The sequence below is a fragment of the Carcharhinus amblyrhynchos genome, chromosome 27 (genome assembly GCF_965287045.1).
Source record: "Carcharhinus amblyrhynchos chromosome 27, sCarAmb.v2.hapA, whole genome shotgun sequence".
Classification (NCBI taxonomy): domain Eukaryota; kingdom Metazoa; phylum Chordata; class Chondrichthyes; order Carcharhiniformes; family Carcharhinidae; genus Carcharhinus; species Carcharhinus amblyrhynchos.
Genome location: NC_137350.1, coordinates 36,673,120 through 36,696,313, shown reverse-complemented (window position 1 = coordinate 36,696,313; position 23,194 = coordinate 36,673,120). Strand labels below are relative to the sequence as shown.

At 43.3% G+C, this 23,194-nt stretch overlaps 1 protein-coding gene across 1 annotated transcript in view; it reads left to right on the top strand.

The window, feature by feature from the left end:
* Window positions 1-23,194, top strand: part of LOC145359205 (rho GTPase-activating protein 23-like) — a 241,368-nt gene that overhangs the window by 26,250 nt on the left and 191,924 nt on the right. The window contains exon 2 of the mRNA XM_080213675.1: window positions 6,188-6,367. Coding sequence (XP_080069801.1) covers window positions 6,188-6,367 — 180 coding nt within the window. The remainder of the gene's footprint in view (window positions 1-6,187; window positions 6,368-23,194) is intronic.

Genomic DNA, 23,194 nt, shown 5'->3' with positions numbered 1-23,194 from the left:
CCTCTCTTCATAGTTCAACCCCCTCAACTCCGGTATCAGCCTAGTGAATCTCTTCACTCCCTCCAAGGCCAAAATATCCTTGCGCAAGTGCGGCGACCAAAACTGCACACAGTACTCCAGCTGCAGCCTCACCAGTGCCCTGTACAGTTGCAGCAAGACCTCCCTACTTTTATATTCAATCCCCCTCGCTATGAAGGCCAGCATCCCATTTGCCTTCCTGATCACCTGCTGCACCTGTAGGCTGGGTTTTTGCGACTCATGCACAAGGACCCCGAGGTCCCCCGCACCGTAGCATGCTGCAGCTTTTTGCCCTTTAAATAGTAGCCCCTCCTACTATTATTCCTGCCAAAGTGGATAACCTCACACTTGCCAACATTGTATTCCATCTGCCATTGAAGAACAAAACCACGAACATTGAGCGAAAACAGTAAAAAATGAGTGAAAAATGGATCCGTTCTGGATCCATTTCGCCTCTTGTTCTGGTTGTGAACTGTTTTCCCTCGGATGCAGACAGTATGTATTGTGTGGTTTGGAAATAGGACTTTTTGTCAGTTTAAATCTACAGGACAACAAATGAAAATTTTACCAAACACAACCTTATTTATTGAATGATGAAAGGTACACTTGTTTTTGCTGAATAGATTATTTTTACTGAATTCCACAATGTGAGGCAGAAATGTGTGTCTGGGATATCCAGTAGAGCTTTAGTTTTAGTTTGATACATTCAGAAAGGATTCTCTTTATCCACTTGTCCCTTCCCTTTACCAGAACGTATGTACAGTATGAAGAACAAAGAACAACCCAGCACGGGAAACAGGCCCTTCGGCCCAACAAGCCCGCGCCGCCGCATCACCCTACACCTATTCTACCCTGCATGTCTACGAATGGAACCCTACTCAGTCAGATTCAGGGAAGAAATAGTGTCAATTTGGTAAAAACCGATTAGCCTAAGAGCACATCTTTGGGGTGTGGGAGGAAACCGGAGCGCCCGGAGGAAACCCATGCAACCACAGGGAGAATGCGCAAACTCCCACAGACACAGGCCCAAATCCATGTATCTGCACAGCCAGCAGTGCTAGTCACTGAGCTGTTGCGGCGCCCGTCTACCGGTCCAGGATCAAGCACACACACCGACATGAAGTACTAGGCCACTCCTGGAACTTCCAAGAGCAGCCCACGCACGACCTGCCGTGTGCATGCCCCTCGTTTGACACGAGGTGGACCTCCTCCTGTGGAATAAAGACAAAAATATTAATCTTACAGCCTGCCTTTCCGGTGTCTCCCGAGGTTTAACCCTATTTAATAGCCCCTACCATATCCCTCCATTCTCGTTTCACTCATGCGCCTATCTAACTGCATCTTAAACGAGTCCAACGTTCCTGCCTCCACCACCCTACTCGGTAGCGCGTTCCAGACCCCCACAACTCTCTGCGTAAAGAACCTTCTTCTCACCTCCAAATTATACCTCTCCCCCCTCACCCTTAAATGATGACCTCTCGTGTTCGTACCCAGTCTAGGGAGCAGTCTCTCACTATTAACTCTATCTATTCCCTTCAGTATCTTATATACCTCTATCATGTCCCCTCTCAATCTCCGTCTTTCCAAGGAGAATAATCCCAGTTTCTTCAACCTCTCCTCGTAACCCAGTCCCCCCATGCCAGGCAACATCCTGGTAAACCTCCTCTGCACCCTTTCCAGAGACTCCACGTCCTTCCGGTAGTAAGGTGACCAGAACTGGACGCAGTACTCCAAATGCGGTCTAACCAACGTTCTGTACAACTGAAGCATTAGACGGCAGCTTTTATACTCTATGCCCCTTCCTATAAAGGCTAACATCCCATAAGCCTTCCTAACAACCTTCTCCACTTGTGACGCAACCTTCATGGATTTGTGAACCTGCACTCCCAGGTCCCTCTGTATGTCTATACTCCTAATCGGCCTACCTTTTATCACATAGCTCCTCTCTGCATTATTCCGTCCAAAATGCATCACCTCGCATTTGTCAGGATTAAATGCCATCTGCCACCTATCTGCCCACTGCACCAACCTATCTATATCCTGTTGTATCACCTGACAATCCAGTTCCGTACCCGCCAACCCTGCCATCTTGGTGTCATCAGCAAACTTGCTGATCACACCACCTACGCCCTCTTCCAAGTCATTTATGTAGACTACAAAGAGGAGAGGTCCCAGTACTGAGCCCTGCGGCACACCACTGGTCACTGACCTCCAGCCCGACAAGGTCCCCTCCACAACTACCCTCTGTCTCCTATTTCCCAGCCAGTTCTCAATCCACCTAGCTACCTGGCCTCGATTCCCATGCGCCTTAACCTTTTCTACCAGCCTACCGTGAGGGACTTTGTCAAACGCCTTACTGAAATCCATATAGATGACATCAACGGCTCTCCTATCGTCAACCGTTTTTGTCACCTCCTCAAAGAATTCCACCAGATTCGTAAGGCAAGACCTCCCTCTAACAAAGCCATGTTGCGTATCCCTAATCAGATCGCAACACTCCAAATGCTCATACATCCTACCCCTAAGTACCCCTAAGAGGGACAAGTAGTCATATGGTCTTGTATGAGAAGAAGTTTCTTGTCATAGAATTGTGATACAGTACAGGTCAGATCATTCCTGTAATTATTTCTTGTTAAAGTATGTATCCAATCCCTTTTGAAGACTTGATTTTGTGTGCAATGCATTCTAAATCCTATCCACTTGCCTAAAAAATTTCTGTCATCAGTTCTTGTTTGTTTTACCAGCCATCTTAAATCAGTACGCTTGGCTATGGCTGTTTCAGCCATCGGAAACATTTGTTTTTGCTTACTTCAGTTAAAGTTATTATTTGTATAATGAGGAAAAGACAAATGTGGAGCCAGTCTTTTCCTTAACTTTGGTTTATTTACAAGGGCACCCTTTTTCTTCAGTGTGAACTGGTTCTTATACTTAATAATAACTCCCTAATCTTTCCCTAGCTAATAACAACTGTTCTCACTTACAACCTAAAACATACACTTCATTGTAACATGATTCCAACATTAACAACTTTATCTAACCCCTTCATGATTTTAAGTACATCTAGCAAACAAATTTCCTCGTAACTTTTTCTTCTCTAAGGAGTAGAATCCCATCTTCTTCCACTTTATGCATGGAACTATTCTATCCCTGAAACTATTCTAGTAAATCTCATCTATACTCCTTATTTTGTTTCTATTGTGTGACACCCAGAATTGGACAGTAGCCCAGCTGGGGCCGAACTCATATTTTACATAGGTTTTTTGGTTTGATTTATTATTGTCACATGTATTGGTATGCAGTGAAAAGTATTGTTTCCAGCACACTCTAAGACAAAGCACACTGTACATAGAGAAGGAAAGGAGAGGGTGCAGAATGTAGTGTTACAGTCATAGCTAGGGTGTAGAGAAAACTCAGCTTTATACAAGGTAGGTCCATTCGGAAGTCTGATGGCAGCAGGGAAGACGCTGTTCTTGACTCAACTGGTACCTGATCTCAGGCTTTTGTATCTTTTTCCCCACAGAAGAAGGTGGAAGAGAGAATGTCCGGAATGCATGGGGTGCTTGATTTTAGCATAACATCCTGGCTTTTGTATTTGATGCCTCTATTTATAAAGCTCAGATCCTATAAAAATACTTGGTGATTTTCTTTTTCCCTTTGGAGCAAAGCTCAACTGTAATACGTAACTGGACGGTTGTTATATATATTTGCCAGATAAGTTAGGGATGGGCAACAAATACTGGCCTTGTCAGTAATATCTATACAGCCCAAGAATTAATAAACAGAAGGTATATTATTTGGCCATTTCTAGCACATGCGGAGTTTTGGAGAGCAGGGAATGGCTCTGCAGTGACATGGAACCAACACTGACAATGGATTAAGCTTATAGCATGGTGGCACAATGGTTAGCACTGTTGTCTCAAAGCCCCAGGGACATGGGTTTGATTCCCAGCTTGGGTCATTGTCTGTGCAGAGTCTAGCATGTTCTCCCCATGTCTGTGTGGGTTTCCTCCCATAGTCTGAAAGACGTGCTGGTTAGGTGCATTGACCCAAACAGCTGCCGAAGTGTGGCAACTTGGGGAGTTTCACAGTGACTTCATTGCAGTGTTAATGTAAGCCTTACTGGAGTGAGTGAGGGCTGATAGCGGGCCCAGAGATTTCAGGCCTGGACCCGTTGATGACACTGTAGGCAAATGAGCTGCTGAATACATTATGCAGCTCAGCGCCAATTTCTGGAGCGGAGCTGATGGTGCTGCAAATCCGGCACAAGGAGATGTGCAGAGGCCATGGTGCTCAGTGGGGAGCCCGCTAAACAGCTTCTGCTAAAGTCTCCCAGCCCACTGCACTAGAAAAGCAGTGCAGCAGGATGAGGAGCTGAAGCGTGTCCGTATGAGTAGAGAAATGTCTTTGGAGAAACTAATGGGATTGATAGCAGATAAATCTTCAATGCCTGATAATCCTCACCTCAGAATATTTAAGTAATAGCCCTAAAAATAGTAGGTCATTTTCCAACATTCTTTGAACTCTGGAATGGTTTCTGATACTGGAGAGTAGCTACCGTAAGTCTGCTATTCGAAAAGGGTAGAGAGGAAACAGGGAATATAGACCGGTGAGGGAGGTTGCTAGAGTCCCATTATCAACATTTCATAGTACAGCATTTGGAAAGCAGTGATATAATCAGATAAAATCAGCATGGATTTACGAAAGGAAATCATGCTTGACAAATCTGGAATTTTTTGTGGATGTAACTAGTAAAGTTCACCAGGGAGAACTGTAATTCAGGCTTTTGACAGGGTCTCACATAGCAGATTACTATGTAAAGTTAAAGCACGTGGGATTGTGGGTAGTGCCTTGCGATGGATAGGAAGCTGATTAGCAGGTAAGAAGTAAAGAGTTGGAATAATTGGGTCTATATTCGATTGGTATGCAGAGACTAGTGGGATACCGCAGGGATCAATGCTAGGACCCCAAATGTTCACATATGTTAATAATTTGGACAAGAAAACCAAATGTATGATCTCCAAATTTGCAGATGATGCAAAGTTGGTGGGAGGGTGAGCAGTGAGGAGGATGCAGAGGTGTGTCAGTGTGATTTGGACAGGCTGAATGAGTGGGCATATTCATGGCTGTTGCAGTATAACATGGATAAATGTGAGGTTATCCAGTTCGGTAACAAAAATAGGAAGGCAGATTATTATTTGAATGGGTGTAAATTGAGAGAGGTGGATACCCAGCCTCGTGCATCAGTCACTGAAAGCAAACACACAGGTACATCAGGCGGTAAAGAGGGCAAATGATATGTTGGCCTTCATAGCGAGATAATCTGAGTATGGGAGTAGGGATGTTTTACAGCAGTTATATAGGCCATTGATGAGGCCACACCTGGAGTATTGTGTGCCTTTTTGGTGTCCTTGAGAAGGGTGTTCTTGCTATAGAGGGAGTGCAGCAAATGTTTATTAGGCTGATTCCTGCGATGGCAGGACTCTGATACAAGGAGAGACTAAGTCGGTTGGGATTATATTCACTGGCGTTTAGAAGAGTGAGAAAGGACCTCATAGGAACTTGTAAAATTCTAATAGGATTATTCAAGGTAGACTCCGAAAGAATATTCTGAAGGTGGGGCAGACCTGAACTAGGGGTCAGAGTTTGAAGATAAGGGATAAGTATTTTAGCTCTGAGGTGAGGAGAAGTTTCTTCATCCAGAGAATGGTGAATTTGTGGAATTCACTACCACAGAAAGTAGTTGAAGTCGGGGTGTTGTGTGATGTTTGAGAAGGAATTCAATACAGCTCTGAGGCTAAAGGAATCTAGGGATGTGGGGGAAAGGCGGGATCAAGATATTGAATTTGATAATCAATCATGATAATAATGAAAGACTTGAATGGCTGACTCCTACTTCTATTTTCAATGTATGACCTGATGAATAAATCTGCATGATTCTCCATGTACAGACCTGGTATTATCAGAGGTTAACCCTGTTTGTCTTGCATCTCTAAGCTCCATTAGTGTTGCCTTGTACAGCATATGGATAGTATTACCTATCGCTCAGATTTGAGTTATGCTTATAATGCAAATTGTTTAAAATATTAAAAATATTGCTAATATGTTATTGTAACTAGAGAATTTTTTAAACTTGATTGTGTTTTTAATTTTCCTCCATTTTCTCCTGCAGACTAAAACCCAGAGAGATGGGAAATGCCCCAGTGAAAATGCTAACATGGTGCAGGATGAAATATTTTCATGGCCTGGTCCAAAGACAGTGCTGCTACAGAAGAACTCTCAAGGTTTTGGGTTTACACTGAGGCACTTCATAGTCTACCCTCCAGAATCAGCTCTGCACACAAGCTCTAAGGTAGCAATGGCATTTATAGTATGCAATACTAAATAATGTTTCAATCTTTTTACAGAACGTTTAAGTAGCAGTCTACCTGCATGTAGACTGGAGAAGGGAATTATAAGTAGACCCACTAGTCTAAGCCATTTAGCCCTGGTTTCCTGCTTAAAGCATATGAATTGTTTGCATTAGTAGGATTTAATTTTCAGTCTTTTGGCAGCATGGTCATCAATTAATTTTGAACTACTGTTGTAGTGTTGTACTGTTGTAGTGTACTGTAGTGTTGAGGAGCAGAAGGATCTTGGGGTCCGGGTCCACAGGACTCTTAAATCGGCCTCGCAGGCGGAGGAGGTGGTCAAGAAGGCGTATGGTGTACTGGCCTTCATTAATCGAGGGATTGAGTTTAGGAGTCAGGAGGTAATGCTGGAACTTTATAAGACCCTTGTCAGGCCTCATTTGGAGTATTGTGCGCAGTTCTGGTCGCCTCACTATAGGAAAGATGTAGAAGCTATTGAAAGGGTGCAGAGGAGATTTACAAGGATGTTGCCTGGACTGGGAGGCATGCCTTATGAAGTTAGGTTGAGGGAGCTGGGACTCTTTTCCTGGAGAGACGAAGGTTGAGAGGCGACCTGATAGAAGTTTACAAAATGTTGAGAGGAATAGATAGGGTGGACTCTCAGAGGCTATTTCCCCGGTTTGAAATGGTCGCTACGAGAGGACACAGATTTAAGGTGCGGGGAGGGAGGTTCAGAAGTGATGTTAGGGGTAAGTTTTTCACTCAGAGGGTGGTGAGTGAATGGAATCGGCTGCCGTCAGTGGTGGTGGAGGCGAACTCGCTGGGGTCTTTTAAAAGACTTCTGGATGAGTATATGGGGTTTAATGAGATTGAGGGTTATAGATAGGTCTGTAGGTTGGTGGGTGATGATGTGATCGGCGCAACTCGTGGGCCGAAGGGCCTGTTTGTGCTGTAGTGTTCTATGTTCTATGTTCTATGTACTGTGTTGTGTATGATAAAGACTGGTCTAGTGGCTGCAAGTAATCAACCACAGCTACATTTTGATTAACATCCCCTATAGCACATCCAATTTGTTTTCAAACTCCAAGAAAAGTTGTTGTAGAGCTTTGTTTATTACCAACTAGCCATTGGTGATTAAGAAACCAAGTCTTGGCTTCTTCTAAACAGAGTTTATTACCAATAATTTAAAATCAGGAAAGTCTTTGTTTCAGAAAGCAATCTTTCTTCTGAATTTTCTTGATTTCCACAGCACAGTAAAAGAGTGGGAAGTTTTATGGTATGTCTTCACTAAAGTGACAGTAGTTTTGTCATGGGTAATGTTACTGGATTTTTAGAGTTTAAAAATCTATAAGGCAGTTTTGTCAAGAAGGTATTACGTTTCTGACCAAGTGGTTTTTTTTGAGACTGTATTGCAAGCCTTCAAACAATATCAGTTAAATCTTCTGTGTTTAAAGTTTTTTTCTTGTTAATAAATCCTTAAATATTTAACATCCCCAATGGTTACTGGAATTCTATGCTTCTGGCGCCAGTAGATTTCTCTTGTTTTCGGAAGACAAAGAAAATTATGACCAGTAAGACAAGTTTCTCAGTAGGATTTGGGTTGTTTGGCTGTGGCTGTCACACTTGCCATAGAGGGATGTTCACCAAACTAATTCCTGGGATGACAAAATCGTATTATGAGGTGAGGGTGAGAAAACCTGGGCCTGTATTCTCCAGAGTTTTGAATAATGAGGGGTGATCTCATTGAAACTTGCAAAATTCTTACAGGGCATGACAGTTTAAATGTCGATAAGATGTTTCCCTCGGCTGGCAAGTCTAGAACTAGAGGGCAAAGACTCAGAATAGGGGCAGGCCATTTAGGATTGAATTGAGGAGCGAATTCTACACTCGGAGAGTAGTGAATCTTTGAAATTCCCTCCCCAGAAGGCTGAGGAAACTCCATCAGTGAGCATGTTCAAGACAGAACTTCTGAATACTACACATGCTCCTATGTTCCCCTTTTTTAAATTCATTCATGGGATGTGGGCTTTGCTGGCTGGGTGAGCATTTATTGCCCATGCCTAATGGCCCTTGAGAAGGTTCTGGTGAGCTGCCTCCAACTACTGCAGTCAACGTGCTGTAGGTACAGCCACAGGGCTGCTAGACAGGGAGTTCCAGGATTTTGACCCAGGAACAGTAAAAGAATGGCGTGGGTCAATGGCTTGGAAGAGATTTTTCACGTTGTGGTGTTCCCATGTGTCTGCTGCCCATGTCCTTCTAGAGGGTAGTAGTCATGGCTTTCTAAAGAACCTTGGTGAATTTCTGCAGTGCATCTTGTAAATGATACACACTGCTGTCATTGTGCATTGGTAGGGGAGGGTGTGATTTTTTTGTGGATGGGGTGTCAATCAGGCAGTCTGCTTTGTCGTAGATAATGTCAAGTTTCTTATGTGTTGGTGGAGCTGCACTGCCCCAAGCATGTGGAGAATATTCCATCACACTCCTGATTTGTGCCATGTTGACAGACTGTGGGAAGTCAAGAGGTGAATTCCCAGCCTCTGACCTGCTCTTGTAGCCACAGTATTTATATGGCTTGTCTAGTTCAGTTGCTGGTCAATAGTAACCCCCAGGATTTTGATAGTGGGGGATTTGGCAATGGTAATGCCATTCAATGTCAAGGATCGATTGTTAGATCCTCTCTTGTCAGAGATGAGATATCATTATCTGGCACTTGTGTGTAGTGAAGATTACCTGCCACTTGTCAGTTCAAGCCTGGATATTGTCCCAAGACTTGTTGCATTTATATACGGACTGATTCAGTATCTGAGGAGTTGCATTTTAAATATAAAACAAAAAGACAGATGGGTGTTATTCCTGCTCAAGGTTGTACTATATCGTAATTATAAATCCCTTCTAATGTCACCCATCAGATTTTAGCATTAGTCTAAAATGAAGAATTACAATGGACAAATAGCTGCTCCTTCCCAGTTGTAAAAATTATAGATACTATTTATAGCTGCAGATATTTTTACAAATACCTTTCTTCAAACTGTGTACTTCTTGGATTAAACTGACCTGTCACTCCTCCTTCTCATGGCCCATGCTTGACAAACTTGCCTGAGTTCATTGAGGACATAATCAGCAAGGTGGATAATGAGGAACTTGTGGATGTGAAAAGGTCAGGACAAATGTGTACTTCTCTGGATGCAGGGTGCTGCAGGGGTCAGTCCTCAGACCTCAGCTGTTTACAAGCTGTATAAATGATCTGCAAGCAGGGACAGAGTGTAACATAGCAAAATTTGCAGATGATACTAAAATAGGTGGGAAAGCAGACAGTGAAGAGGATATTAAAGATTTTACAGATGGATGGAGATTAGGACAGTGGGCCAAAATTTGGCAGATGGAGTTTAAATGTGAGGTTATCCATACTGACAGACAGAAGAGAAAGGCAAATTATTATCTAAGTGGAAAGCAGATTCAAAATGCGTCTGGGCAGAGCGATCTGGGTGTCTGTGTTCATGAATCGCAGAAAGCCGGTGTGCAGATGCAGTATGTAATTTAAAAAGGCAAATGGAATGTGGGCATTTATCATTGCAAAAGGACTAGAGTACAAAAGTAGAAAAATGTTGTTGCAATGAGACCACATCTGGAGTGTTGTGTCCGGTTTTGGTCTCCTTATTTGAGGAAGGATGTGGTGGCATTGAAAGCAGTTTAGAGGAGATTCAATATATTGATTCTAGAGATAAAAGGGTTGACGTTTGAGGGGAGATTAAACAGTTTGGGCTTGTACTTGCTGGAGTTGAGAAGGAAGAGAGGAGATCTGATTGAGGTATATAAGCTTCTAAAAGGGATTAATAGAGCAAACATAGACCAAATATCTCCTCTTATGGGGCAGTCTACAAGAAAAGGTCACGGGTATAGCTTGAGAGGCAGTAGATTTAAAACTGTGATAGGGAGAAACAACAAGCAGAGGGTGATGAATTTGTGAAACTTACTGCTCCATAGCGCTGTGGACTCTGAATCATTAAATGGTTTCAAGAAATAGATATATTTCAAGAAATAGATATATTTCTAATTTTAAAAGTGGGTTAAAGGGATATGGGGAACAGATAGAGAATTGGATTTAATCCTGAGGCAAGATCAGACATGAATGGCGGATCAGGCTTAAAGGGCTGAATTTGCCTATTTCTTCTCCTAATTCCTACATCCTATGTTCTCACATTAAAACTTCAGTCCTCCAGTAGTGAATTGTTAACTGCTGGTTGCTGCAAAAAGTTGGTGCAGCAGGTACTTAAGAAGGCAAGTGGAATTTTGCCCTTCATTGCTGGAGGGAAGAATTTGAAAAACAGGAACATTAAGTTGCAGCTGTATAAGGTACTGGTGAGGCCACACCAAGAATACTGTGTGTATGGTTTTGGTCTCCTTACTTGAGAACGGATGTACTGGCACTGGAGGGTGCAGAGGAGATTCACTAGGTTGATTCCAGAATTGAGAGTATTGGCTTATAAGGGGAGACTGGGTAGACTGGGGCTATACTGATTGGATTTCAGAAGAATGAGGTGGGGGGATCTTATAGAAAAGTTTAAAATTATGAAAGGAATGGATAAGATAGAAGCAGAGAGGTTGTTTCACTGATTGTTGAAACTAGAATTAGGGGATATAGCTTCAAAATAAAGGGGAGCAGATTTAAGACCAAGCTGAGGTGAAATTTCTTCACCCAAAGGGTTGTTGAATCTGTGGAATTCCCTGCCCAGTGAAGCAGCTGAGGCTACCTCGTTGAATTTCTTTAAGGCAGAGATAGATTGATTCTTGAACAATAAAGGAATTAAGGGTTATGGTGAGCGGGTGGGTAAGTGCAGCTGAGTCGATGAGAAGATCAGCCATGATCTTACTGAATGGCGGAGCAGACTCGAGGGGCCAGATGGCCTACTCCTGCTCCTAGTTCTTATGTTCTAATGCAGCAAATGGCGACACTGAATGGAAGCAGCATATGGCAGAATGGCTGCATAACTGTACCGTAACTATGAAGTCAGTTCACTTCTGTGAAGCTAACACTGTCACTTGGTACACATTCACCTGAACTGGCTTTCATTATTCACTTCAACAGAAGGTACTGATTTATATCTACTTCAATGCAAGGAGCATCAGGAATAAGGTAGGTGAACTTGGTGCGCGGATTGGTACTTGGGGCTATGATGTTGTGGCCATTATTGGAGACATGGTTAGAACAGGGACAGGAATGGTTGTTGGCAGTTCCGGGGTATAGACGTTTCAGTAAGAGTAGGGAAGGTGGTAAAACAGGCGGAGGAGTAGCGTTATTAATCAAGGATAGTTTAACGGCTGCTGAAAGGCATCTTGAGGGCGATCTGCCTACTGAGGTAATATGGGCTGAAGTTAGAAATAAGAAAAGATCGGTCACATTGTTAGGAGTTTCTTACAGGCCCCCAAATAGTAATAGAGATGTGAAGGAGGAAATGGCAAAGCAGATTATGGATAGGTGTGGAGGTCACAGGGAAGTTATCATAGGTGATTTTTAACTTTCCAAATATTGATTGGAACCTTTTATAGGTCGAATAGTTCAGATGGGACACTTTTTGTACAGTGTGTACAGGAAAGTTTCCTGACACAATATGTGGGTAAGCCGACAAGAGGTAGAGCCTCATTGGACTTGGTACTGGGTAATGAACCGGACCAAGTGTTAGATTTGTTTGTGGGAGAGCACTTTGGAGATAGTGGTCACAATTTGGTGTCCTTCATTATTGCAATGGAGAGGTAAAGGGTCACACGGCAGGGCAATGTTTATAATTGGGGCAGGGGTGATTATGATGAGATTAGGCAAGAATTAGGGAGCATAAGATGGGAACAGAAACTGTCAGATATGGGCACAAACAAAAAGTGGAGCTTTTTCACGGAACAAATACTGCATGTCCTTGACAGGTGTGTCCCTGTCAGGCAGGGAGGAAATGGCCGAGTGAGGGAACCATGGTTCACAAAGGAGGTTGAATGCCTTGTTAAGAGGAAAAAACGAAGCGTATGTAAGGATGAAAAAACAAGGTTCAGTTGGGTCACTTGAGGGTTACAAGGTAGCTAGGAATGAGTTAAAGAAAGGGCTTAGGAGAACTAAGAGGGAGCATGAGAAGTCCTTGGTGGGTCAGATAAAAGAAAACCCCAAGCTTTTACTCTTATGCGAGAAATAAAAGAATGACCAGGGTGAGGTTAGGGCCAGTCAAGGATAGTAATGGGAACTTGTGCATGGAATCAGAAGTGATAGGTGAGGCATTAAATGAATAGTTTTCTTCAGTGTTCACTAAGGAGAGGGGCCATGTTTTTGAGGATGAGTGCATGATACAGGCTGATAGGATGGAGGAGGTAAATGTTTTAGAGGGAAGATGTATTAGCAATTTTGAAAAACCTGAGGGTCGGTAAGTCCCTAGGCCAGATGGGATACATCCTTGGATACTTTGGGAGGCAAGGAATGAGATTGCAGAGCCTTTAGCTTTGATCTTTGGGTTTCTCACTGTCCACGGCAATTGTGCCAGAGGACTGAAGAGTGGCGAATATTGTTCCTCTCTTCAAGAACGGAAATAGGAATGACCCTGGTAATTAAAGGCCAGTTAGTCTTACTTCGGTGGTCGGTAAGTTAATGGAAAGGGTACTGAGAGTTAGGATTTATGATCATTTGGAAAGGTACAATTTAATCCAGGATAGTCAGCATGGTTTCATGAGGGGTAAGTCTTGCCTCACAAATTTGACTGAATTCTTTGAGGAGGTAACTAAGTGTGTAGACGAAGGTAGAGCAGTTGATGTCATATACATGGATTTTAATAAGGCGTTTGATAAGGTTCCCCATGGTAAGCTCATGAAGAAGATAAGGAGGTGTGGGATAGAAGGAAATTTGGCTGATTGGATAAATAACTGGTTGTCTTGTAGAAGACAGAGGGTGATGGTGGAAGGAAAATTTTCAGACTGGAGGCCAGTTACCAGTGGTGTACCACAGGAGTCAGTGCTGGGTCCTCTGCTTTTTGTGATTTTTATCAGTGACTTGGAAGAGGGGGGGATTAGTAAATTTGCTGATGACACCAAGATTGGTGGAGTAGTGGATGAGGTGGAGGGCTCTTGCAGGCTGCAAAGAGACATTGATAGGATGCAGAGCTGGGTTGAAAAGTGGCAGGTGGAGTTTAACCCTGATAAGTGTTCATTTTGATAGGACAAACTTGAATGCAGATTACAGGGTCAATGGCAGGGTTCTGAGGAATGTGGAGGAGCAGAGAGATCTTGGGGTTCATATCCACAGATGTCTGAAGGTTGCCACTCAAGTGGATAGAGCTGTGAAGAAGGCTTATAGTGTGTTGGCGTTTATTAACAGGGGGTTTGAGTTTAAGAGCCGTGGGGTTATGCTGAAACTATACCGGATGTTGGTGAGACCACATTTGGAATATTGTGTTCAGTTCTGGTCGACTCACTATAAGAAGGATGTGGAAGCATTGGAGATAGTGCAGAGGAGATTTAGCAGGATGCTGCCTGGTTTGGAGGGTAGATCTTATGAGGAAAGGTTGAGGGAGCTGGGGCTCCTCTCTTTAGAGCGGAGGGGGATGAGAGGCGACTTAATAGAGGTTTATAAGATGATGAGGGGGATAAATAGAGTGAATGTGCAGAGACTATTTCCTCGGGTGGATGTGGCTGTTACTAGGGGGCATAACTAAGGTTCGTGGTGGGAGATATAGGAGGGATGTCCAAGGTAGATTCTTTACTCAGAGAGTGGTTGGGATGTGGAATACACTCCCTGCTGTGATAGTGGAGTTGGACACTTTAGGAACTTTCAAGCGGTTGTTGGATAGGCACATGGAGCACACCAGAATTATAGGGAGAGGGATAGCTTGATCTTGAGTTCAGACATAGCTCAGCACAACATTGAGGGCCGAAGGGCCTGTGCTATGCTGTACTGTACTGTTCTATGTTCTGTAACCATATGGTTATTGTTGCTCTTCAGTTAATGGAAACTAACTGTATCAATCACTACATCTATTTCTAAAGCATGTATTTATTTGTGGGTAGTATGATTACATTTTTAAGATTTATATTTTGGTAACTCAATATTGATCAGCTATAGCTGTTGAAAATTTTAAAATGCAAACTTACTTCCATTTGTAAGAAATTTGTAAACTGATATCATAGATTCATATTTTTGTCTATGTGCATTGCTGTTTTGGATTATAAAGCCTCAAACATCTAGATTGTGTTGAATTTAGAGTTCTTAATATAGCACTCTTGTCATTGTAAAACAATGCTTCCTCTAACTTGCTGTGTGCAATGTCATGATAAATCAATCGCTATGTAATTGCACATGGCGTGTTAGAAAATGGTTTTGTGACACACTGCACATTTTCTAATTCACCATGAGACACAAGATCTGCTCGTTCATTTGGAGGAAAAGGTACACAGAAAACAAGTGTATTTGAAGTATTTATAAATTCCGTATCATAGCTGATTAAAGCATGCTAGTCAAAATTTGATTAAGTAAAGCACAATGAGTGATTAAGGCAACTACCATCATATAAATTCAGTTTTGAGGTAGAGTATTTGTAATGGCCTATTTTGAAACCTGAGTTGGCCAGAATGAGAAGTTAACATTGTATGGGCTATTACGTATGCATTTTCTACTTTTTCTTTGTATTGACAAATGTTTGCAAAGACACACAACTGCATTCTTGCATTATTGTTTGGGCCATTGTACCCTTTGCTATTTTCAAACGCAGTGAAGTGCACAAAATCGAACAGTACTTCTTCAAAGCTGGCCATCTTACCCAAGTGGTCAGTAGTTTGAAAAATGTTTTTTTTTGCTATATACTTCAAATACACTTGTTTTCTGTGTACCTTTTCCTCCAAACGAACAGGTCTTGTGATTCATGGTGAATTAGAAAATGTGCATGTCACAAAACCATTTTGTAACACGCCATGCGCAATTACATAACAATTGATCTATCATGACATTGCACACAGCAAATTAGAGGAAGCATTGTATTGTAATGAAATGGGTGTTGTATTAAGAATTCTAAATTCAACACAATCCAATGTTTTTTACTTTGTCTACTTAAGCTAGAAATATTTCTGTTGATACAGCTGGAGTCAACGGAAAGGGAAAAGTAAATGAAGAGGTTGATTCACCACCATCTGTTCAATACTGAATTTTATCACCACAATTTTGACCATGTTTTAATAGCAAATACATTCTGGCATCAAATCTGCTCCAGAGATCTTGGGCTTTATTGGTGGGAACCAATTTGGATAATCAAATTCTGAGTTGGCATTGAAAATTGTAAATGAGACCGTTAAAAATGCAAGACCTGCTGCTATGATGTCTAATCTAACAATGTAAATGGATAGCAACCTTTTGAATTGTGTTCTTCAGATAAATATTACAATGTTAACTAGACTCTGTACTTGAAACAAATCAAATAACTCAAATCCAGCTGTTCTTAAGTGTACAGTTTGAATGAATAAATCGGTAGTGATCCAAGAAGTCTTTTCAGCAAAATTATGCCCACTGACTGCAGCAGAATGCACAGCAAACCTTCCTGACTTAGCATGTAACTGACAATTTAACACTTTTCAAGTGTCAACAAATAACCTTATAGTACTGTATTTACCCATTCAACTTGTCCATCCCATTATTCTGCTATTGGTGATATATTCACATCTGGTGTGCAGTACATCCCTTTAAAATGTTTACTTCTGTTTGCCTTATTCTGTGGGGAGAAAGTTGTAAAATCAGGTAAACACAATCCCCAACCCTAATCCTCACATTCTCTCTTCTTTCTTTCTTTCTATCTCTCTTTGTTAATTTACAAACCTCATTCATTAGTATAATTTATTCTGATCATCCCCAATGTGATTAGCACAATCAGCTGCTATCTGATCGTTGCTGTCACATTGCCTTAGGGATGAATTGTATGGATGAATTAAGGAGGAAGTAAAATAAGCTTTTGAGGGAGAAGGGAATAAAGGGTGATGCTGGGAGAGTTTGATGAAGAAGTTGGGAAAATGTTCAAATGGAGCATAAATGGACTGATTCGGCCATTTAGCCTATTTTTGTGGTGTTTATTCTAAGTTTAAATAAATGCATATACTGTTTTAATACTGGTACCATTTAGAACATAGAACACTACAGCACAAACAGGCCCTTCGGCCCACAAGTTGCGCCGATCACATCAATACCTACCAATCCATAGACCTATCTATAACCCCCAATCCCATTAAATCCCATATACTCATCCAGAAGTCTTTTAAAAGACTCCAGCGAGTTCGCCTCCACCACCACTGACGGCAGCCGATTCCATTCACTCACCACCCTCTGAGTGAAAAACTTACCCCTAACATCACCTCTGTACTTGCTTCCCTGCACCTTATATCTGTGTCCCCTCATAGAGACCATTTCAACCCGGGGAAATAGCTTCTGAGAATCCACCCTATCTATTCCTCTCAACATTTTATAAACCTCTATCAGGTCGCCTCTCAACCTTCGTCTCTCCAGGGAGAAGAGTCCCAGCTCCCTCAACCTATCTTCATAAGGCACGCCTCCCAATCCAGGCAACATCCTTGTAAATTTCCTCTGTACCCTTTCAATAGCTTCTACGTCCTTCCTATAGTGAGGCAACCTGAACTGCGCACAGTACTCCAAGTGGGGCCTGACAAGGGACTTATAAAGTTGCAGCATTACCTCCCGACTCCTAAACTCAACCCCTCAATTAATGAAGGCCAGTACACCATACGCCTTCTTGACCACATCCTCCACCTGCGAGGCCAATTTAAGAGTCCTGTGGACCTGGACCCCAAGATCCTTCTGCTCTTCAACACTGCTAAGACTCCTGCCCTTGATAGTGTACTCGTTCATCCCATTGGTCCTGCCAAAATGGACCACTACACATTTATCCGCGTTGAAGTCCATCTGCCACTTCTCCACCCAGTCTTGCATCCTATTTATGTCCTGCTGCAACTTCTGACATCCTTCCAGACCATCCACAACACCACCGACCTTCGTGTCATCGGCGAACTTACTAACCCATCCCTCCACTTCCTCATCTAGGTCATTTATGAAAATGAAAAACAGCAAGGGTCCTAGAACAGATCCCTGGGGCACTCCACTGGTGACTGACCTCCATGCAGAAAAAGACCCATCCACAACCACTCTCTGCCTTCTGCAAGCAAGCCAGTTCTGGATCCACAAGGCCAAAGCCCCTTGAATCCCATGCCCTCTCACCTTCTCAAGAAGTCTTGCATGGGGGACCTTATCAAACGCCTTGCTGAAGTCCATGTACACCACGTCCACTGCTCTTCCTTCGTCAATGTGTTCAGTCACATTTTCGAAGAACTCAACTAGGCTCATAAGGCACGACCTGCCCTTGACAAAACCATGCTGACTATTTCTGATCATGCTAAACCTCTCCAAATGCTCATAAATCTTGTCCCTCAGAAGCCTCTCCATCAGCTTACCAACCACTGAGGTCAGACTCACCGGTCGGTAATTTCCCGGGCTATCTCTGTTCCCTTTCTTGAAAATAGGAACCACATCCGCAATCCTCCGGAACCTCTCCCATCTCCATCGACGACGCAAAGATCATCACCAGGGGCTCTGCAATCACCTCCCTCACCTCCCACAGTAACCTGGGGTACATCCCATCTGGTCCTGGCGACTTATCTATCTTGATAGAATTCAAAAGTTCTAACACATCTTCTTCCTTAATATCCACATATGCAATCTTTTCCATCTGCTGCAAACCTGTAGCAAAATCTCCCAGATCAGTTTCCACTGTGAATACTGAGGCAAAGTACTCATTAAGCACCTCTGCCATTTCTTCTGGTTCCACACAGACCTTTCCCCTTCACCTCTTATAGGTCCTATCCCTTCTCTTCTCATCCTTTTACTTTTCACATATTTATAGAAGGCCTTGGGATTCTCCTTAATCTTACCCTCCAAGGCCTTCTCATGACCCCTTCTGGCTCTCCTAATTTCCCTTTTAAGCTCCTTTCTACAATCCTTATACTCCTCTAGATCCTTAACATCTCCTAGCTCCCTGAACCTTTTGTACACCTTCCTTTTCTTCCTGACTAGGTTCACCACAGCCTTTGTGCACCACGGTTCCCGCGACCTACTAAAACCTCCTTGTCTCATCGGAACATTGTCGTGCAGAGCTCCAGACAAACATTCCATGAATATCCGCCACCTTCCTTCTGTACTTTTCCCCAAGAATGCCTCCTTCCATTTTATTTGTCCAATTAACTTCCTGACGTCTTCGTATTTCCCCTTACTCTAGACAAACACCTTCCTAGCCTGCCTGATCCTATCTCGTTCCAATGCAATTGTGAAGGAGATAGAATTATGATCACCATTCCCAAGATGCTCTCCTACCGAGAGACCCATCACCTGTCCTGGTTCATTCGCCAGTACCAGGTCAAGTACAGCCTCTCCTCTCGTAGGCTTATCCACGTACTGTGTCAGGAAATCTTCCTGAACACACCTAACAAACTCCTCCCCATCCAAACCCCTTACCCTTGGGATATTCCAATCGATGTTTGGGAAATTGAAGTCTCCCATCACGACAACTCTGTTATTACTACATCTCTCTAGAATCTGTTTCCCTATCTGCACCTCAACTTCCCTGTCACTATTGGGCGGCCTATAGAATACACCCAGCAAAGTTATCGACCCTTTGCTGTTCCTACTTCCACCCACAGAGACTCCGTAGATAGTCCCTCCACGGCATCCTCCTTCTCTGCAGCCATGACACTGTCCCTGATCAACAGTGGCACTCCACCACCCCTTTTGCCTCCCTCCCTGTCCTTCCTGAAGCATCTGAATCCTGGCACCTGAAGTACCCAGTCCTGTCCCTGAGACATCCAAGCCTCCATAATGGCCACCACATCACATTCCCAAGCAGCAATCCACGCCCTAAGCTCATCTACCTTATTTACTACACTCCTGGCGTAAAATAGATACACTTCAGCCCCTCAGTCTGGACATTTCCCTTCTCCACCACCTGTCTAACCTCCCTCTCATACTGCCTGCAGTCCTTCCCTACCTGGGAGCTAACCTCCTCGGTCCCAGTCTCCCCATCACAATTCCCTCCCCCCATCCTTTCTAGTTTAAAGTCCCTCCAGTAGCCCTAGCCAGTCTTCCCACCAAGATATTAGTCCCCCTGGGATTCAAGTGCCACCCGTCTTTACTGTACAGGTCACACCTGCCCCTAAAGAGGTCCCAATGATCTAGGAACCGAAATCCCTGCCCCCTGCTCTAGTCCCTCAGCCACGCATTCAGCCTCCACCTCATTCCATTCCTGCCCTCATTCTCCCGTGGCACAGGCAGCAATCCTGAGATTACTACCTTCGCTCTCCTCTTCCTCAGCTGCCTACCCAGTTCCCTATAGTCCCTTTTCATGACTGCCTCCCTCTTCTTGCCTACGTCAGCAGTACCTATATGCAGTACAACCTCCGGTTCCTCACCCTCCCCATTCAGGATGTCTGGGACACGCCCAGAGACATCCCGGATCCCAGCTCCAGGGAGACAAACCACCATCCGCGACTCACGTCTACGTCCACAAAAACGCCTGTCCGCCCCCCTCACTGTGGAGTACCCTATTAATACTACCTTTCTGCTCTCTTTAATTTTTTGACATACTGGCTCAGCTCCAGAGACCTGGCCACTGCTGCCTCCCTCGGATGAGCTGTCCCCCCCAGCGGTACTCAGGCAGGAGTACTTATTTTGAAGGGGGACATCCACCGGCGCGCTCTCCATCACCTGAGGTTTCCCCTTCCTAATAGTACCCACGTGCCTTCTTCCTGTTGCCCTGGTGTGACTACTTGCTGATAGCTTGTGGAGTGATACGAAAGGATTTTCTGTAATTATGTTACAGTTTATCACATGACTTGTGAATTGAACCAAACAGGACTGTACTGTACATGTAGACATCTACATGTGCCTTTGCTCACTTGCTTTCGATTACTGATGATATTCTTTAGAAATATACAAAATTTCAATATAAAGATGATCAACAGGTGGCCTGGAAATTTCAAAAACTCGTGTTTGCACTGATGCTTTTTTATGGGATGAAGATCCTCTTTCTCATTTCTCTATGCCCATGATTATAATTAGAACTCAAAGTCAAAACATTTGAGTGTTGTATATAATCAAATTTGCAGTGTTGAGGAGCAGAAGGTCCTCGGGGTCTGGGTCCATAGGACTCTTAAATCAGCCTCGTAGGTGGAGGATGTGGTCAAGAAGGCGTATGGTGTGCTAGCCTTCATTAATCAAGGGATTGAGTTTAGGAATAGGGAGGTAATGCTGCAACTTTATAAGACCCTTGTCAGGCCCCACTTGGAGTACTGTGCGCAGTTCTGGTCGCCTCACTATAAGAAGGATGTGGAAGCTATTGAGAGGGTGCAGAGGAGATTTACAAGGATGTTGCCTGGATTGGGAGGCATGCCTTATGAAGATGGGTTGAGGGAGCTAGGTCTCTTCTCCCTGGAGAGACGAAGATTGAGAGGTGACCTGATAAGAGGTTTATAAGATGTTGAGAGGTATAGATAGGGTGGATTCTTGGAGGCTATTTCCCAGGGCTGAAATGGTCGCTATGAGAGGATACAAGTTTAAGGTGCTGGGGAGCAGGTACAGAGGAGATGTCAGGGGTAAGTTTTTCACTCAGAGGGTGGTGAGTGAGTGGAATCGGCTGCCGTCGGTGGTGGTAGAGGCGAACTCGCTGGTGTTTTTTAAGAGACTTCTGGATGAGTACATGGGATGTAATGGGATTGAGAGTTATAGATAGGCCTGTTAGGTTTGTGCTGTAGTGTTCTGTGTAAATAGCACTGATTTTTGAAATCTTTTTCTATTCTGAAGCTGCTGACTTGTGTTGAGGCATGTTTCCACAGGACCTTTTAGTTTCCACTACTTATCCATGTGGCATTCTTCAAGTGAGTTTGGATACTGGATGTCAGCAGTATTTGACTGAGATGCATCAGAAGCTGATCCGGCATTCATCTGAGATTGACACATGTACGCTTTGTAGTAGGGTTCAGAAATGGAAGACATAATAATTATATTTTTCTCTTTCTAGAGACATAGAAGTTAATTTTAACCCCCAGAGATGGTGGATTTGGATCAGGTGGAAAGCAGTGTTCCATGTTTTGTGTGCAAGTGCATGACCATGCAGCAATCTTGAATGTACTATGTACTGAAAAAAATCAAATCACAGCAGTGAGCTTGAACAGGGGTGAGGTTGAGAGTCAAACCCTGAGGCACACTGCTGGTCACAGGCCTCCAGTTTGAAAAACAATTCTCTGCAACCACCCTCTGGCTTCTGTCAAGAAGCCAATTTTGTATCCATTTAAATACCTCACCCTGGATCCCATGAGATTTGACCTTATGCAACAACCTACCATGCGATACGTTGTCAAAGACCTTGCTAAATAAAGTCCATGTAGACAACATCAACTGCACTGCCCTCATCTATCTTCTTGGTTACCCCTTCAGAAAACTCAGTCAAATTTGTGAGACATGATTTTCCACTCACAAAGCCATGCTGACTGTCCCTAATCAGTGCTTGTGTCTCTAAATGCCTGTAGATCCTGTCCCTCAAAGCACCTTCCAACAATTTACCCACCACAGATTGAGGCTCACTAACTTGTAGTTCCCAGGCTTTTCCCTGCATCCCTTTTTAAACAAAGACACAACATTTGCCACTGTCCAATCTTCAGGCACCTCACCCGTGACAATCGATGATTCAAATATTTCTGCTGGGGACCTGCAATTTCCTCCCTAGCTTCTCAGAATATATTGGGATAAACTTCATCAGGTCCCAGGGATTTATCTACCTAGATGCACTTTAAGACTTCCAGCGCCTCCTTCTCTGTAATATGTACACTCCTCAAGACATCACTATTTATTTCCCCAAGTTCCCTAACATCCATGCTTTTCTCAACAGTAAATACTGATGAGAAATATTCATTTAGGATCTCACCCATCTCATGTGGATCCGCACATAGATGACCTTGTTGATCCTTAAAAGGCCTTACTCTCTCCCTTGTTACTCTTTTGTCCTTTATGTATTTGTAGAAGTTCTTTGGATTCTCCTGTGCCTTATCTGTCAAAACAAGCTCATGTTCCCTTTTTGCCCTCTGGACAAAAGAGTGACTGCTCTTGATATTTAAGAACTAGGAGCAGGAGTAGGCCACCTGGCCCCTCGAGCCTGCTCTGCCGTTCAGTAAGATCATGTATGGTCTTTTTGTGGACTCAGCTCCACTTATCCGTCAGCTCACCATAATCCTTAATTCCTTGCCTTAAAAACATTCAATGAGGTAGCCTCAACTGCTTCATTGGACAGGGAATTCCACAGATCCACAACCTTTTGGTTGAAAATGTTCGTCCTCAACTCAGTCCTAAATCTGCTCTCCCTTATTTTGAGGCTAAGCCCCTGAATTCTAGTTTCACCCACTAGTGGAAACAACCTCCCCACTTCTTTCTTATTTACTCCCTTCATAATTTTACTTTTTAATTTTAATAACATTTTCAATTTTATATGTTTCTATAAGATCCTCCCCCTCATTCTTCTAAATTCCAATGAGTATAGTCACAGTCTACTGAAACTCTCTTTGATGCCCCAGTCAAGTGCAGCCTAAAGAGTCCTAGTAACACTTGAGTCAATGGGAAATGAGGGGAAAGCTCTCTACTGATGGATTTCATATCTAGTACAAAGGGAGATGGTTGTGTCTGTGATTTCCCACAGAGCACCAGAGGAGCACATCACAGGTTCAAACTCTATTGCCATGACTTACCTTTACATTAAGCTTGTTAGTTACTCCCT